General features: G+C 40.0%; 2 protein-coding genes across 5 annotated transcripts in view; one reads left to right on the top strand and one right to left on the bottom strand.

The window, feature by feature from the left end:
* Positions 1–2,229, top strand: part of ccne2 (cyclin E2) — a 28,988-nt gene extending 26,759 nt beyond the window's left edge. For both annotated transcript variants that reach the window (XM_078540805.1, XM_078540806.1), the window contains one exon: positions 546–2,229. In XM_078540805.1, the coding sequence (XP_078396931.1) occupies positions 546–662 (117 nt within the window). In that variant the 3' untranslated portion in view covers positions 663–2,229. The remainder of the gene's footprint in view (positions 1–545) is intronic.
* The window catches only part of ints8 (integrator complex subunit 8), a 111,579-nt gene continuing 97,481 nt past the window's right edge, over positions 1,896–15,993 (bottom strand). For 2 of the 3 annotated variants that reach the window (XM_078540802.1, XM_078540804.1), the window contains 4 exons: positions 14,019–14,092; positions 9,937–10,001; positions 5,080–5,123; positions 1,896–2,445 (listed from right to left, as the gene is read on the bottom strand). In XM_078540802.1, coding sequence (XP_078396928.1) covers positions 2,329–2,445; positions 5,080–5,123; positions 9,937–10,001; positions 14,019–14,092 — 300 coding nt within the window. In that variant the 3' untranslated portion in view covers positions 1,896–2,328. Of the gene's footprint in view, positions 2,446–2,511; positions 4,053–5,079; positions 5,124–9,936; positions 10,002–14,018; positions 14,093–15,993 lie in introns of those variants that run through there. The other variant, XM_078540803.1, reaches the window with a different exon arrangement.

Here is a 15,993-nt window from a genome sequence, read left to right as displayed (position 1 = left end):
TTTAAAATTTTTAAACTGTTGCTGGATGAGTAGTTAATGTCAGTCAGTGAGGACAGGGGTATTGGAACTTTGGTGTGAGTTAGGATATAGGCAGCAGAAGTGACACATAGAATAGTTGAGTCTAGAGTTGACACAACCTGAATAGAAGGAAGTCTTAAAAACCTTAGTGACATCTGGAATTCCTAGAATTATGTCCTCTAGTGTACTAGTACATCACTAGTAGTAAAATCTTCAGCACACAAACTTTGTTATTCTCTGTCACATCATTCTTATATTAGAGATGTTTCACAAATAACCAGATGGATTTATGGTATGACCATAAAATACATTAGCCACAGTCAGTTAAGTATTAGCAAATCCAGCTGAAAAACATTTCTAGTGAAAACAACTCTAACTTGTTTTACCACTCATAATCCAACCTGTTAGCCTTAGAATGGTAAATTGAGATGCTTTGCATAGCTTTATGTTGCTTTATGCTTTATGGTGTAAATGCCATCTCTGAATTGCTTATTCAAAAACCTACAACTACTTTTCTTCCTTTTCAGGAGGTGGCACATATCAGGAAAACAGATTGTACGGCAAGGCTATCCCCTGTAGCCATAGGAGGGATCTTGACTCCACCTAAAAGCACCGAAAAGCCATTGTCCAGTTCAGCATACTGAACGGGTGAATTTACTGGAAGAGAAAGGACAGGTTAGGACAGAAAATGCCAGAGAACTGTGGAATTGAATACTCTGAGCAGGAGCTATATTACTGCCACTGAAGGCATCTGGAAACTTTAGCAGACCAAAGTTTAACTTTAGAAAAAATAACTTCAGCAATACATCATCTGATATTTTTAATTTGTTTTTAAGAGTGAGCAAGCTAGGAGCTCACTCCAGAACAACACTTCACTTCTGCCCAAAAGACCAATCTGTTGGGTCTATTTGGGGGAAGGGAAATGTATACTTAAACAAGAGCCAGTGAAGTCTATTGATGGTAAGACAGATTTTCTGTTCAGTCTGCATATTTTAAGAAAGGCAACTTATGCCAATCCATTTAATTACAATTATTTCATTCAGAAGAACGTGCATGCCTGTTAATTCTGTTCTGGGGTGGAAGTCCAGTGAAGAAGCAATTTCATCGGAAAGTCCAGAAAGTAGAATTATTAGATTTGAATTATTTTTGGCAGAAAGTTGCATGAAACTGAACTGTGAAATTGTGTAATGTAGATGAGTGATTAAATAAGCAAGGGACCACATACTTCGCTTTCAAGTTTACAATAGGGGAGACATTCTACAACTTGCAGCTAGCTTTCATTTGTCTTTCCCCTCCCAATATTAACAGTTACAGTTCAGCCAGCATGTTGTTGAAGAACCTTATTCATCACCGATGGATGTCTTTACATACAATCTTAAACTACCACTGTCAATGACAAATGCTCACTTGGGTGTAGTTTCAGTCAGTATAGTCAAATATTTAAATTACTTTCTACCACATTCCATTATTTACACAAGAAACTTGTTGGAACATTTTTTATGCATGCTGGCACTGTAATAACTCTACATAATGAGCAGTTTATTTTTTAAATGCAGGGCTATGGTATTTGGTCCTGCACTGGTGCTGTTTTCCTCTTTCAGGGTGGTTAAATCCTGGACTAAAAACTAAGCAGATGATCAAATGAGGTAGTGGTTTCTTGCTGAGGGAGACTATCTACAAAGCCTCCAAGAATTACAAGTGCTTTGCAGATAAGTGAGCGGGTGGAGTTCTTAGTTTGGGCTCCAATTTGTATATACTGCAATGTCTAAATAGGACCATGTACAATAAGATGTTATATAGTTGGTATATAAACTATAAGCATTTCACAGCAAATCTCACCCAGCTGAGAATTAGATAACAGAAAAATGAAATCTCACTGCCAAAGAGAAACCTACATGAATTTAATGTATTATTGTAAATAGCATTGTAAAAATGTACAGAAAATTACGTAGCTACTGATGCATAGCTATCCAACACCACTATAAAAATACAATGTTTTCCTATGGTCAAAGAAAATATGAACATTCAAAGTGTATGCTAAATGCCAGTTGGATATCTTAAAATGTATGTGTTAAGACCAGTACTATGAAATAAATACTAGGTGCTGTGAAATTCAATTTTTAAAAATTTGAAAATGTGCTGTTAATTCACATTTTTTCACATCTACATTGTAGACAAATACTATGAAAAGAAAGTTGCAAGACAGCCAAATATCTTAATGGAATTATTCATAAATAGTAAGAAATAACAGCAAATCTTCTGTACTTATTAGCTATAGATATTTTCAGGTTTGCACCTAATTATGGTATGTTAAAAGTAAAGTTTTGCCATGGCTTGTAGGAACTTCTTTTTCCTCTTCTGTGCTGCTAGATGTAAAACCTCTTCAGGGTTACTTGAGTTGAGCTCAGATTGGCCTATTGCTTTGATCTAGGGAAGAGTGTTTTAGAAAAGGGAATAAGTGAAGATATTGTACCAACCAACAGCCAACTTAACACAGTAACTGATACGCAGGTTATTTCAGCCTCACATACTGAACAAGTACCTTTCATCAGTTTACCTCTACACAATGGAGGCTTATTTATAGGACACATTAGGTTTGCAGTGTCCAAGTAAATTTAAACGTTTTTCATGTAGAAATAATTTGAATCTTCTATTGAAGGTATAAAATGTTTAGGTATTGTTACAAGAGAGAGAGTAGTACAGGTTATGTGGATTTTCCTAAGGTATGAAATACAAATACTAAAAAGCAGAACATAACGTAAGAGGTGATATTTCCATTTCATACACCCAGCCATCCTTATAGCCTCTAGGAAACGCTGGGTTGTGTGTATTCATGTCCATTAGGAATTAAGGTATTTGATATAGAACCTGTACCACTCAAAACATATTTCATTTCTTTCAAACAGCTAAGGATCTGACGTTAGAAAGGTAGAAAAGCAAAAATACACATGGCAGAGAATAGATTCAGATTGAGTTTTGATGTTGAGTGCCTTGGGTTTATTGGGACTGCTGACTTATTCAAGAATAGAATGCAATTCAGTTTCTTCTGATCATAGGTGTTTTTTGAAGTCTTGATGCACTTCCCAATGGGCAAGAGCCCATACCACAAAACTGCTCAACCTCTGTAACTTTACAGATTGTATGAGGCTTCTGATGTGGAAACGATTCATTAGGATATGCTCCTTAAAGATCTACTTTAAGGCAGAAAGGAGGACTTTATTCTATACTTGAAAGAAAATGCGCTTGTTCCTGATCAGCAGTCAACAACATGACACACTCGTCCCCATGCCCCAAACCACTTTGTCATAGAATTGATAGCACAGGAGGAGACATGGTTCTTTGACAATGCAATCATGCATATTCCCACATCCCCACCTTTGTCTGTAATCCTGCAAGTTCCTCATCCTCAAGTACATGTTCAACTACCACCACCATCTCTACTCTAGATCTTTTCAAATTGATTTTACATCTATAATTTATAAATTTCCAGTGTGACTTTTTTATTCTATTCTGCCATAAACCCAAATAACCCATATGCATTTCTAACCACCTTATCAACTCACCTTGTAACCTTTAAGGAATTGTGAACATGGACACCAAGATTTCTACTCATCTATACTTTTCCAACTCGTGCCATCCATGGTATGTTGTCTTGTTTCCTATGCAAGTCCATCAAAGTGCATCATTTCACAATTCTCTACATTTAATTCCATTTGGCATGCGACTGCTCATTTCACCATCCTGTTTATGTATTTCTGAAGTCTAAAACTATTCTCAATATTATGTACTACATGTAGGTTGCCAAGTTTTGTATCATCTGAAACAATAATGCTGCTCCCTACACCCAAGTGTAGATTTTTTAATTAAAAACTGAAACAGAGTAATGGACCCAAACATCATCTGTGGGGAGCGCACTGCAAAACACCTCTGTCTGAAGAACCATGTCCCATTATTTGCTGTTACTAAGCCAATATTGTATCTATAATGTCACCTTCCCAGACTCCTATTTTCTTGCTTGACAATCTCATTAAATTCTATGAAGAGATAACAGAGTAGACAAGGGTAATGCAGCACATGTAATATATTGGGATTTCCAAAAAGTCTACAATAAGGTTCCGCATAATAGATTAAAAAGCTCAGAGCATACAGTCAGGGGGCAAGTAACAAAATGGATAGCTGGTTGAAAGAAAACAGAGTAAGAGCAACGTTCCTGCTAAGATGCATGTGTGCACAGAAGCCTGGAAAATATTGTACAGGCTTTGTTCTGTTTTAAATGCTGTGTCTGCAGTTGGGGGAAAAAAATTTAAAGGTGCTGCGCATTGATAAAAAACTGGAGAAAAACAACAAAATTTTACAGGGAACATTGGTAAAGGGTAGCTATTCAGAATGGCAGAAGATGGGAAGCGTGATCCACAAGGATCAGTAGTCCACAATTTATATTAAAAATTTAGACTTCAGAATCAAACCCACACTTTCTAATTTTGCAAATGACAGCAGATTCAAGGATTGTCAATACTGAGGAAGACTGGGCATATAATTGGCAAGTGAACTTCAATATAGGAAAGTGTGCAGATAAGTATATTTTGGTAGGAAAAATAAGGAGGTCACACATTACTTAGAAAATAAGAATCTAAATTGGGTAGAGGAGTAATAGTTTTTGGGAGTACAAATACATAAAGTTGTGTTGCAGGTCAATGCAGTCATACCAAAAGTAACCCAAAGGATGAGCTTTACTAAACTTATATCAAATCTTGGTTAGATCACATTTGGAATAATGTACAGTTTTGGTCTCTATTTTTCAGACGAGGGTACAGGGGTATTGATATACAAAAAACTGCGAGATCATACCCAAAGGATAAACTGGCCGGGGTCTCTTTTGAAAACAAGTGCCAGGGGTGACCTAACATATAGAGATTCAGAGTAAACTACATGCAGTAATTCCTGTCTATAATTTACAATATTTTCTTGTGGATGTTATCTACAGAACCTAGTAAGTAAATACATCTGTGATGTATGGACAATTCAGAAACAACGTAATACACCAGTCCTGCTTCAACTTACTGCTATTTGCCTTTTGTCAATTTCTCCTCTTTTGTGATGGATGTCTATGAAAATTGTCAAGGAGATTTTCTATTAGATGGTTATAAATATCAATACTCATATGACTAAAAGTCAGTTTTCAGGGCTGTTAGCTTTCAATAATCATTCACTATCAGTAAAAGCAAACATAAGTACAAAACAATCTAATTACTACATTTAGTGAAAATATAGATATGACTTTTTCATCTCAGGTAAAACCAAACAGTCACAACCTAGGGTCACTTAGGCCAGAAACTTGCCTAAGTCGGGCGGGGGCGGGAGCGGAGCCAATCGGCTGCACGCCACCATTTTGTGTGGGCGGGCCAATTAAGGCCCACCCAGCGTAGCGCATGGCCGGTAATGGTCAGAGCTCCCTGTGCAGGCGGGGGGAGGAGGGAGAATTGGGGCCTGCACTCTTTCATGCATGTGCACGAAAGAGCCCACCAATCTTTGAGGCACGGAGCTGCCTCAGGGAGATTACGTTGATATTAAAATAATTAAATAAAGCATTTAAAAAGTTATCTAAACATGTCCCCTCATGTGTCACATGAGATGGGACTGTTTTCATATTTTGGGGAAATTTTTTATTTATTTAATAAAACTTTCAGGAAACCACCTGTGGATGAGGTTTCCTGAAAAACATGAAGGCTGCTTGGGCTCTTCACCTGCCCACCAACCTTAAGGTTGGACGGGCAGTGCTGTTAATTGGCTTAATTAGCTTCCTAAAGGCCATAATAGGTCTTTGACAGTTCGGCGGACATGCAGCCGCCTCCAGTGCGTGCCCACCGAATGAAAGATCTAAATGATACGCAATGAAGTCTGGACGCATACCCGACATTAACTCGCATCATTTTGCATGTTGACATGTCAGGCCCGCCCCTGCACACCGCCGGCAATATTCGGGCCCTAGAGGTTTATCTGTGCAGTTAATCTGGCAAAAATATTCAAATGTAATTTCTTGTTTCAATTTAGAAAAACATCTTTGTTTCAAAATATTTAAGGTGTTTTACTCTCAGGTGCCTTCCTTGTAGCTTGTAGCTGTTAATACAAGATAAAAGGATGTGTGAAAACGCAAGTTTAAAGAAGCCTTTGCATTTACACATTCCAGTGCCTTCCTCTTTTCCCATCCAGGTAAATTCTTTGCTGCCATCCAATTTCACATACTAGTCAAGAACTAATGGTTAAAAGAGTTGGGCAGTCAAGTGGAAACCTGCAATTTACAGATTGTGAAGCAAATTCTCAGCATTCAAAGAAAGATCTAGTACTCATATTCAATTTTCCAGTGGATGGTATGATACCTCAAAGTCAATGGAAACAATTAATATAAATCACTGATAACTGCTTCAGGAAGCAAGTTCTTCAATGTCAACAATACTGCATGCCTCATATCAAGGTGGCTTGAAATCCTGTGAAGCTTTACAATACTGCACAAAATCAGGAGCAACAATCTAATTAGGTAAAGTTAACCATCTTTTGAAAATGCTGGAGCAGACGCATTTTCTAACATCACATATATAAATTTATATATATAAAATGTATTTAAAAAGTTAAGATGTACCCAGACAGATTTCTGCACAAAAATGAAATTAACCTAAAAAAATTAACCAAACAGCATCAAAAAAGAAAAAGATGTGTAGTTATACAGCACCTTTCTCAAGGTCTGCAGTCAATTAAGTGCTTTTGAAGTGAAGTCACTTGAAATGTGGCAGTCAATTTACACAAAGCAAGCTCCTACAAACAGCTATGTGAGAATGATCAGCTGGTCTGTTTTAATGATGTTGGTTAAGGGATAATTATTGGTCAGAATACAGAGGAAGACTCATCTGTACTTTTAAATAATGTCATAGGATCTTTTATATTTACGTAGAGGACAGACAGGGCCTCAGTTTAACGCCCCATCCACAAGACAGTATCTCCTACATTGAAGCAGTAGTCTAGATTATGTGCTCAAGTCTTTGCAGTGGGACTTGAACCCACAACATTCTGACTCAGAGGTGAGAGTTGGGATAAGGGGGGCATTTTCAGGATGGCAACCTGTAATTAGGGGAGTGCCACAGGATCAGTGCTGTGGCCTCAATTATTTACAATATATATCAATGGCTTAGATGAGGGAAGTGAATGAACTATTGCCAAATTTGCAGATGATACAAAAATAGTCGAGGATGACACAAGGAGTCTACAGAGGGAAGTAGACAGGTTAAGTGAGTGGGCAAAAAAATGGCAGATGGAATAAAATGTGGGAAAATGTGAGGCTATGCACTTGGTAGGAAAAATAGAGGAGCTGAATATTATTTACATGGAGAAAAACTGCAGAGCGTTACAGCACAGAGGGATTTGGGAGTCCTTGTGCATGAATCCCAAAAAGCTAACATACAAGTTCAGCACGTAATAGGGAAGGCAAATGGAATGCTGCCCTTTATTTCAAAGGGAATGGAGTATAAAAATAGGGATGTCTTGCTAAAACTATACAAGGCACTAGTTAGGCCACACCTAGAGTACTATGAACAGTTTTGGTCCCCTTATCTAAGGAAAGATATACTGGCAGTGGAGGCAGTCCAGAGAAGGTTCACTAGGTTGATTCTGGGTATGAAGGAATTTTATGAGGAGAGGTTGAGTAATTTGGGCCTGTACTCACTGGACTTTAGAAGAATGAGAGGTGACCTTATTGAAACATAAGATTCTTAGGGGACTTGACAAGGTAGATGCTGAGAGTTTGTTTCCCCTTGTGGGAGAGTCTAGGACCAGAGGGCATAATCTCAGAGTAAGAGGTCACCCATTTAAAACAGATGAGGAGGAATTTCTTCTCTCAGAGGGTTGTTAATCTGTGGAATTCTTTACCGCAGAGAGCTATAGAAGCTAGGTCGTTAAGTATATTTAAGGTGGAGATAGGCAGATTTTTAAATCAGTAAGGGAATCAAGGGTTATGGGGAAAGGCCAGGAAAGCGGAGTTGAGGATTATCAGATCAGCCATGATCTCACTGAATGGCAGAGCAGACTTGGTGAGCTGAATGGCCTCCTTCTACTCCTACGTCTTATGGTCTTATGGAGTATGCTATACAGAACAGAAAAGGAATGAACTTTATATGTTCTTTTCACATCCTTGGGAAATCCCAAAGTGCTTTACAGCAGAATGGAAAGAAGTGGATGATTTTGCATTAAAATAAGATGTACCTTTGTTGGTATCTAAAAAAAAAGAGCAGTTAAATAGATTTTAAAAATGAAACTCTGCATTGTTCCAGCATGGAAACAGGAATCACAGCAAACATGAATTATGCAAGGCATGATGTTTCCAACAGCATATTAGTGTCTGCTGGTGTCTAATAAATAATGGGCAGAATTTAAAGCTCCCCCATGGTGAGTTTGGTGACGGGGATCATTTAATCAGACAGGAAGGCAGCGGGTGAGGTCCTTGTCCCTTTCTGGCTCCATCCCCATCTAGTCTATAGTGAGAATGCGGCCTTCCCATCCCACTGCCAACCGAGGCTCCACTGTGGAAAAGTAATGCCCAATTGAGAGCCTTATCCCGTTACCACTGGTATTTACCCAGCGGTGAGTGGGAGGGCTCGCCATGCAGGGAGCACAACAAGCAAACTTGCGTGGGAGTGCTTGCGGACTCCCGGAGTGGGCCCTCATTTAGAGGCAGTGTCCTGCTGTGAGCCACTGGTTGCTCTTGCTGCTGACCCCCGCCATCACTGACTTGTGCCCTGGGATTCAAAGAGGACACTAGGCCTTGGGTGGGTGTTGTATCGGCAGCAGTCAACGCCTCAGTGGTAATGTGGTTCAAAAGAGGGCAGCGGACAGGACTACTGCCTCTGGGGTCCTTGACCCCAGGGAGGCCCATTGAGATGCAGTTAAGTGCCTTAGAAGCACTTAATTCGGTGGACCTTTCCTAAAGGAGGGTCACGCCAGATCCCTAGGCAACGGTCGAGACTCCCATCACCTCCATTAAATCCAGCCCAATGTCTTAATTTGTCTGAAGGAGGGTCATACGGACTCAAAACGTTAACTTTTTTTCTCTCTCCGCAGCTGCCGTCAGACCTGCTGAACTTTTCCAGCATTTTCTGTTTTTGTTCTTAATTTTACAGTTAAGTGTAGACACTTACAGATGAAAGCTTATATAAACCTAAACTCACTTTTCCTCCACATTTTTTTTAAAACTATATCTTGAGATGTAATGCCTGCTGACAGTGGAAGAACACCTAGTGCAGAAAGCCTGGTCCGAAAGTGCAACTTTGGTGAGCTGATGAGTAACATTAATAGTGATTGCCCATGCCCCATATGATTCTGTCTTTCCAGCTGAAGGTGACTGTGTGCATGACAAAAATAAAACAATCCAAGATCATCCTCAGAAACTGCAGGTCAGCAACCTACTGCTTTTGTGTCTCGCCACCTTAAATTTTCTCAATGAAATCAAAATTAGAATGAAGGGTAACCAAATTTTGTAACCACTGAAATGCTGAGGGGTTTTACGTAAAGGAATGAATTTGTTAGTGGCCAAAGGGTATTTCACGTTGAAAACATCTGGATAAACAAAATTGAACAAGTATTTTAAAACTTTTAGAGGAAAAATTCAGCAAATAAACACTCCTTTTCTGCTTCCCTCATCAGAGCATGGGGACTTGTATGTGCATGAGATGTTTGTATATGTGTACACATGTATTTGTATATATACTTCACTATGCATGATAAAGGAAAGGAATGAAGTATTCGATTTCTCATACTTATATTGGACTAATTTGGATTCCTACCAGTTCTTCCAAGTGGAGAAGACGGTCCTATTGGGTTATATAATCAGTAATCTCACAAAACAATTACACTAAGACAATAATAAAAAGATACGTGTCAAATATTCCAAGATAGTGATATCCCAGATGTAGTCATAGTAGGAGTCCATTGCATCATGACTGAAATTAGAAATGAAAACACAAGTTATGAACATACATAAAACTTTTACATTAAGTTTGATTCTATCTATTAGCAGTTTATTTTTAAATGATCCCATCTTCCACATACTGATCAACAAACTTAGTTGTCTAATGGGGAAAAGAAAATTTTTAAAAATCATGTTCATGTGACACCACCTACAAACTCATGTCATACAGTGAATCCTACTAGTGGCTGACAGTTTCAAGAAAGCTTCAGGAGCTGCGTTATGATACTGGATGAAACCTGACAGTTTATATGCCAACCTCTAATTCAGCAAATACTGCAAAGTATTCTAAAACAGGAGGGTTAGTTTCTTTTGAAGAAAATACCAGACTCCATCTGTGGACTATAACAAGATACCCAATCTCAACTTGGAGTAGTAGGACCCTTACTCTAAAAAAGGGGAAATTGGTCAAGATTCATGCTTCTGATTGCTGTTCAGTTACACCCTGTTGAAAATCTATTTTGTCAGCAACCACCCATCTACAAAAGATGATAGCCTCAGAATTTGGTTAGGTCAGATCAGATCATCTTCTGCATTTCTCTTGATGACTGAACAAGCTAATTGTGGAAAGGCAAAGTCTGTCACAAGTGCCACACGAAGTCCCTTGCCTGTGATGTGGGATGATTTCCACTGACGCCCTGTTTGCAGTGCTGGAGCTTCTTTGGAGCTTCTGAAACCACAGAATTATGGTAGTGAACTCTTGCCCACAGCTAGTGTCGTCATTTGCATCGGTCGTCAGCTAGAGTTTCCCAATTGTCATGACTGATGTTTTGGGCTTTCATGTCCCTTTTGACAGTATCCTCGAATCAGAGCTGTGGCTGCCCTGTTGGTCTCATCATGGGCTACCTCCCCACATAGCATATCCTTGGGGATGCGGCCATCTTCCAACCTGTGCACATGCCCAAGTGAGCAAAGCCTTCTTTGGTTGTCCAGGTTTTGCTGCCTTATAGAAATGTGCTGAGGATAGAGGGCTTATAAGGCTTTAAGCATCTTGGCCCTGTGGGTCAATTTGTTGTTTTTTCATGCTGATTTTGTCGTCTAAAGTTGGGTTTGTCTTTCCAATGCGTATGCTGAGTTCTTCAAGAGATAGATTGTCTGTCACTGTAGATCCAAGGTAGCAGATTTGCTGACTGCTTCCAGTGGTGTGTTGTTGAGTCTGATCATAAGTGGAGACATAATACCCTCTCCCATAACTATAGTTTTCTTGACACTGACGGTGAAGGAGAACACAACACAGGCATAGGACAATACATGAACCCTTGAAGCTGGCCTTCTGTCTAGGCAACTACTGCAGCATCATCAACATGCAGAAGTTCTCTGATCAGTGCATGCCAAACTTCTGTCTTGGCTTTCGATGATACAAAACATACAAAATAGGAGCAGAATTAGGCCACTTGGCCCCTTGAGCCAGCTCTGCCATTCAATAAGATCAAGGCTGATCTGTTTGTATTTTGAGTTCCACATTCCTATCTACCCCCAATAACCTTTGATTCCCTTGCCTAACAAGCATCTATCCACCTCTGCCTTAATTAATAGAGCCATCCCTCCACCTTTTCCTAGCTTCCTGTCCTTCCTAAATGTCACATGCCCATCAACATTCAGGTTCCAATCTATGTCATCCTGCAGCCATGTTTCTGTAATGGCTATCAGATTGTACTTTTTATTTCTATTTGCTCTATCAATTCATCTGTTTTGTTTTGAATGCTACGTGCATTTGGACACAGCACCTTTTAGTTTCGTCCTTTTATTATTTTTGTAATCTCGAACCTTGACTGCTGTTTTACTCTCAGATTTGTACTCTCTATCCCTTCCTGTCATGATCTGTTCATCATTTCTCATATTAATACCTTTCTCTCTACTTTTGGTTTACTACATCTTCCCCCCAATATTTAGTTTAAAGCCCTCTCTGCTTTCCTAGATTTACAGCTTGCTAGAACATCAGTCCCAGCACAGTTCAGATGTAGACCAATTCACATACAATATGGAAAGCATAGGGCACTGAACGGAAAGTGAGTGGTCTGCTCGCTCCTACCTCACCCCCCCGCCGCCGCAGCATGGTGAATCAAGTTCCCGATGGCCAATTAGCAGTCACCCCATGGGAGAGTGGCCAATTAGCAGAGCAAATGAGGACTCCAAGCCCAATAGGGCATCTAAAGTGGGATGCCATGCAGGAAAGTAGTTATGCCATGAACAGGAAATCACGTCCACAAATTTAAAGGCCCTCTGCCCTCTCCTCACATCTTATATCAGGCTCAAAACTGAATAAATGATGTCAAACAACATACAAACACTGCCACTTTCACCAGCAGATTTTGCTGCTACATGCAGCCGTGGTCCTGTAGGAAGGCTCTTTCTTCCATCCTTGTGCTGCCTTGTCATACCTGCCATGAAGCACTCTCAAACTTTTTCCCATCTGATGCCCGAAAAATGGAACGAAAAATTGCATTTGATAGGTTGTTCATTTCAAAATGGTGAACGGGCTTCCAATTTCTGTGCACGCTTGCCTTCTGTAATATCAGAGACTGGCGTGATGACGTTGGATTGCCGACCTGATGTCATCACGACGTATTTTACGTTTGTGCAAGGGATGAGGGCAACCTGCCCAATTTGCATCCCTAAACCAGTCTCATATATCCTGTGAATCTGCCTGCTCTGAAACCACACTGTGACTCTGGGTATATTTTGCTGGCTAGTTGATGGAGCCTCATTAGACTGACTCTGGCAAAGGCCTTCCAAGTGAGGCTGAGGAGTGAGATGCCCTGTTAATTGCTGCAATTCCCTTGATCATTTTTGTTTCTAAATAACGTGATGATGTTTGTGTCACACATATCCTGTGGGACCAGTGTCTTCTTTCCAGAGAGGTGGCGACGATTGTGGAGGTATGGCAGCAGGTCGGGCTTTCCATACTTGAGCAGTTCGGCCAGTATTCTGTCCTTTCCAGCTGTTTCCCTTAGTGCTAGGGAGTCAATGGCCTTTTTAAGCTCATGAAATGAGGATTCTACATCAAGCTCATACATGACAGGTAGCTGCAGGAGATTATAAAGCACAGGCAGAGATATCTGTCTGAGGTAAGTACAGCTCAGAGCAATGCTCTATCCAGCAGACCATTTGCTTGCTTCTGTCAGTGAGTATTTCTCCATCTGCTGATTTTAATGGGGCAATTTTGGCTGTGGTGGGACTGAGTGCTCTTTTGATACCATCATACGTAAAGTGAAGGTTACCATTGTCACTAGAAGTTTGTATTTCTTTGCACAGATTGATCCAATACTTGTTGGCACAGTACTTTGCTGTCTTTTGCACAACTGCCATGGCTAGCATGAGATTTGTCACATGCTATAGAGTTAGGAGACAGGTTGAGCTGTGGTCTTCGCTTCAATGGCAAGTCATTTCTGCAAGGTGGGCCTTGAATCAATCTTTGTTGCCATTTCTTCCTTTGCCAAATGTAATTGCTGCAGCTTTGTAGATGATTGACCACAGAGACTTTAGTGTTATATCAGCGTTATCTGGGTAAGCCCTCATGTGGAAGGGACTGCCTGAGAGCTTCTGAGAACGTCTGACGTTTGTCATCATCCCTCATGCATGGAATTACAGTATGTTCATATCTATATATGTCAAAATTATCAGGTAGGGTGCCAAAGGGCTAAAGCCAATGGAACTATACCCCAACATGGGGCGGAGAGAAGAAAAGGAAAATATGGCAGATGGAGGGGAGCAAAAAGAAAATGAAAACCAACCAACAATCCATTATCTAAATGATCACCTGAAGACTATGGCAGATGCTTGACATGGTGTAAATCTTCGTAATTAGCTTCAGATGTACAATGGCTGAAGATTAAAGTAAAATGTAGCAAACCCACATATAATATGCAAAGCAAAGGGCACTGTAACCATCAAAATATTTTACAGGACACCGACCCATCAATGTTGCTTGGGCACATTCATTGATCTATTGATAAGAACATAAATATTATTGCTTTCAAGGCTATTGTACCTGTTTTGCTCCTGTAACGCTTTGAAGGCAGTCATATAATCCACCTCTCTGAGAAATTGACACAAAATTGCTACCTGTTGAAAGAAAAAAAAACAGCTTAAATGTTTTCTTGACATTTAAACTGAAATACTCATGGTTTTTCCCAATTCAACCCCTGCCTCAACTCATCTGCTGCTAGCATCCTCATCTATGCGTTTGTTACCTCGAGATTTGACTATTCCAACTATTCACCCCTATTTAGTCTCCCTTGTTCTTACACTCCCCAACCCACCCAAACCCCCCACCATAAGCTTGAGGTCATCCAAAAAAAAAACTGCTGTCTGTATCCTAACTTGCATCAAGCCCATCACCCTGCCTAAATTGGCTCCCGGATAAAACAACACCTTGATCTCAAAATTCTTATCCTTGTTTACAAATCCTTTCATGGTTCACCCCTCCCTATTCCTGTAATCCCCTGCAGCCCTACAACATTCTGAAATTGTGCTCCTTCAATTTGACCTCTTAATTTTAATTACTCCACCAGTGGTGGCTGTGCCTTCAGCTGCCAAAGCCCTAAGCTCTGCAATTCCATCCCTAAACCTCTCAATCTCTTATTTAACCTCCTTTAAAATGTTCCTTAAAAGCCACCTCTTTGTCCAAGCTTTTGGTCATCTGCCCTAATATCTCATTACATGGCTCACTATCAAATTTTGTTTCATAAAGCTCCTGCAAAGCATCTTGGTAACACAGCAACATAGGACTTACGAGAAGGAGTAGCCCATTCGGACCTTTGAGCCTGCTCCACCATTTGATAAGATCATGACTGGTCTGATTATGGTCTCAACTCAACTTTCCTGTCTGTCCCCCAAAGCCTCTGACTTCCTTGTCTATCAAAAATCCATCCAACTCAGCCCCGAATAAATTCAATGAGCCAGTCTTCACTGCTTTCTGGGGAAGAGAATTCCACAGACCAACCTTAGAGAAAAAAAATTCCCTTAATCTCTATCTTAAAAAGGAGACCTCTTATTTTTAAACTGTGTCCTCTAGTTCTAGTCTCCCTCACAAGAGAGAGCATCCTCCCAGTTTCCACCCTATCCAGTTCCTTCAAGGTCTCATATGTTTCAATAAGATCACCCCTCGTTCTTCCAAACTCCAATGGGTATAGGCCCAAACAGTTCAACCTCCTTCATCGGATAAGCCCTTCATCCCAGGAATTAGTCAAGTGAGCCTTCTCTGAACTGCTTCTTATATCCTTTTGCAAAAAAAGACAACCAAATCTGTACATAGTACTCCATATGTGGTCTCACCAAGGCAGTAAACTGCAACTGCAGTAAAACTTCCCTACTTTTATATTTCATTTCCCTTCGCAATAAACGCCACATTCCAATTGCATTCCCTAATCACTTGTTGTACCTGCATACTAACTTTTGACATTCATGTACCAGGACACCCAGATCTCTCTGTACTACCGAGATCTTCAATCTCGCTCTATTTAAATAGTGTAATGCTTTTATATTCTTCATGCCAAAGTGTACAAGTTCACAATTTTCCCACATGAAACTCCGTGTCAAATTTTTGCCCACTCACTTAACCAATCTATATCATTTTGTGGGCTCTTTACCTTTGAACCAACTTGGTGTCATTGGCAAATTTAGCTAGCATATATTCTATACCCTCATCCATGCCATTGATATAGATAGTTGAGGCCCCAACAGTGATATCTGTGGCACTCCACTAGTTATAGCTTTAGCCTGAAAATGACCCATTCATCCCTCCTCTGCTTCCTGTTAGCTAACCAATCCTCTATTGATGCTAATATGTTGCCCCCTATACTACGCTCTCTTATTTTGTGTAGTAATCTCTAATGTGGCACCTTATCAAATGCCCTCTGGAAATCCAAGTACACATCATCTACAGGCTCCCCTTTATCCGTGCTTCTTGTTACTTCCTCAAAGAACTCTAATCAATTAGTTAAATATGATTTCTCTTTCACAAA

The sequence above is a fragment of the Cetorhinus maximus genome, chromosome 4 (assembly GCF_964194155.1).
Source record: "Cetorhinus maximus chromosome 4, sCetMax3.hap1.1, whole genome shotgun sequence".
In the NCBI taxonomy this organism is placed as follows: Eukaryota; Metazoa; Chordata; class Chondrichthyes; order Lamniformes; family Cetorhinidae; genus Cetorhinus; species Cetorhinus maximus.
The sequence above is the reverse complement of the archived record's forward strand: the minus strand, read 5'-3'. Positions and strand labels throughout refer to the sequence as shown.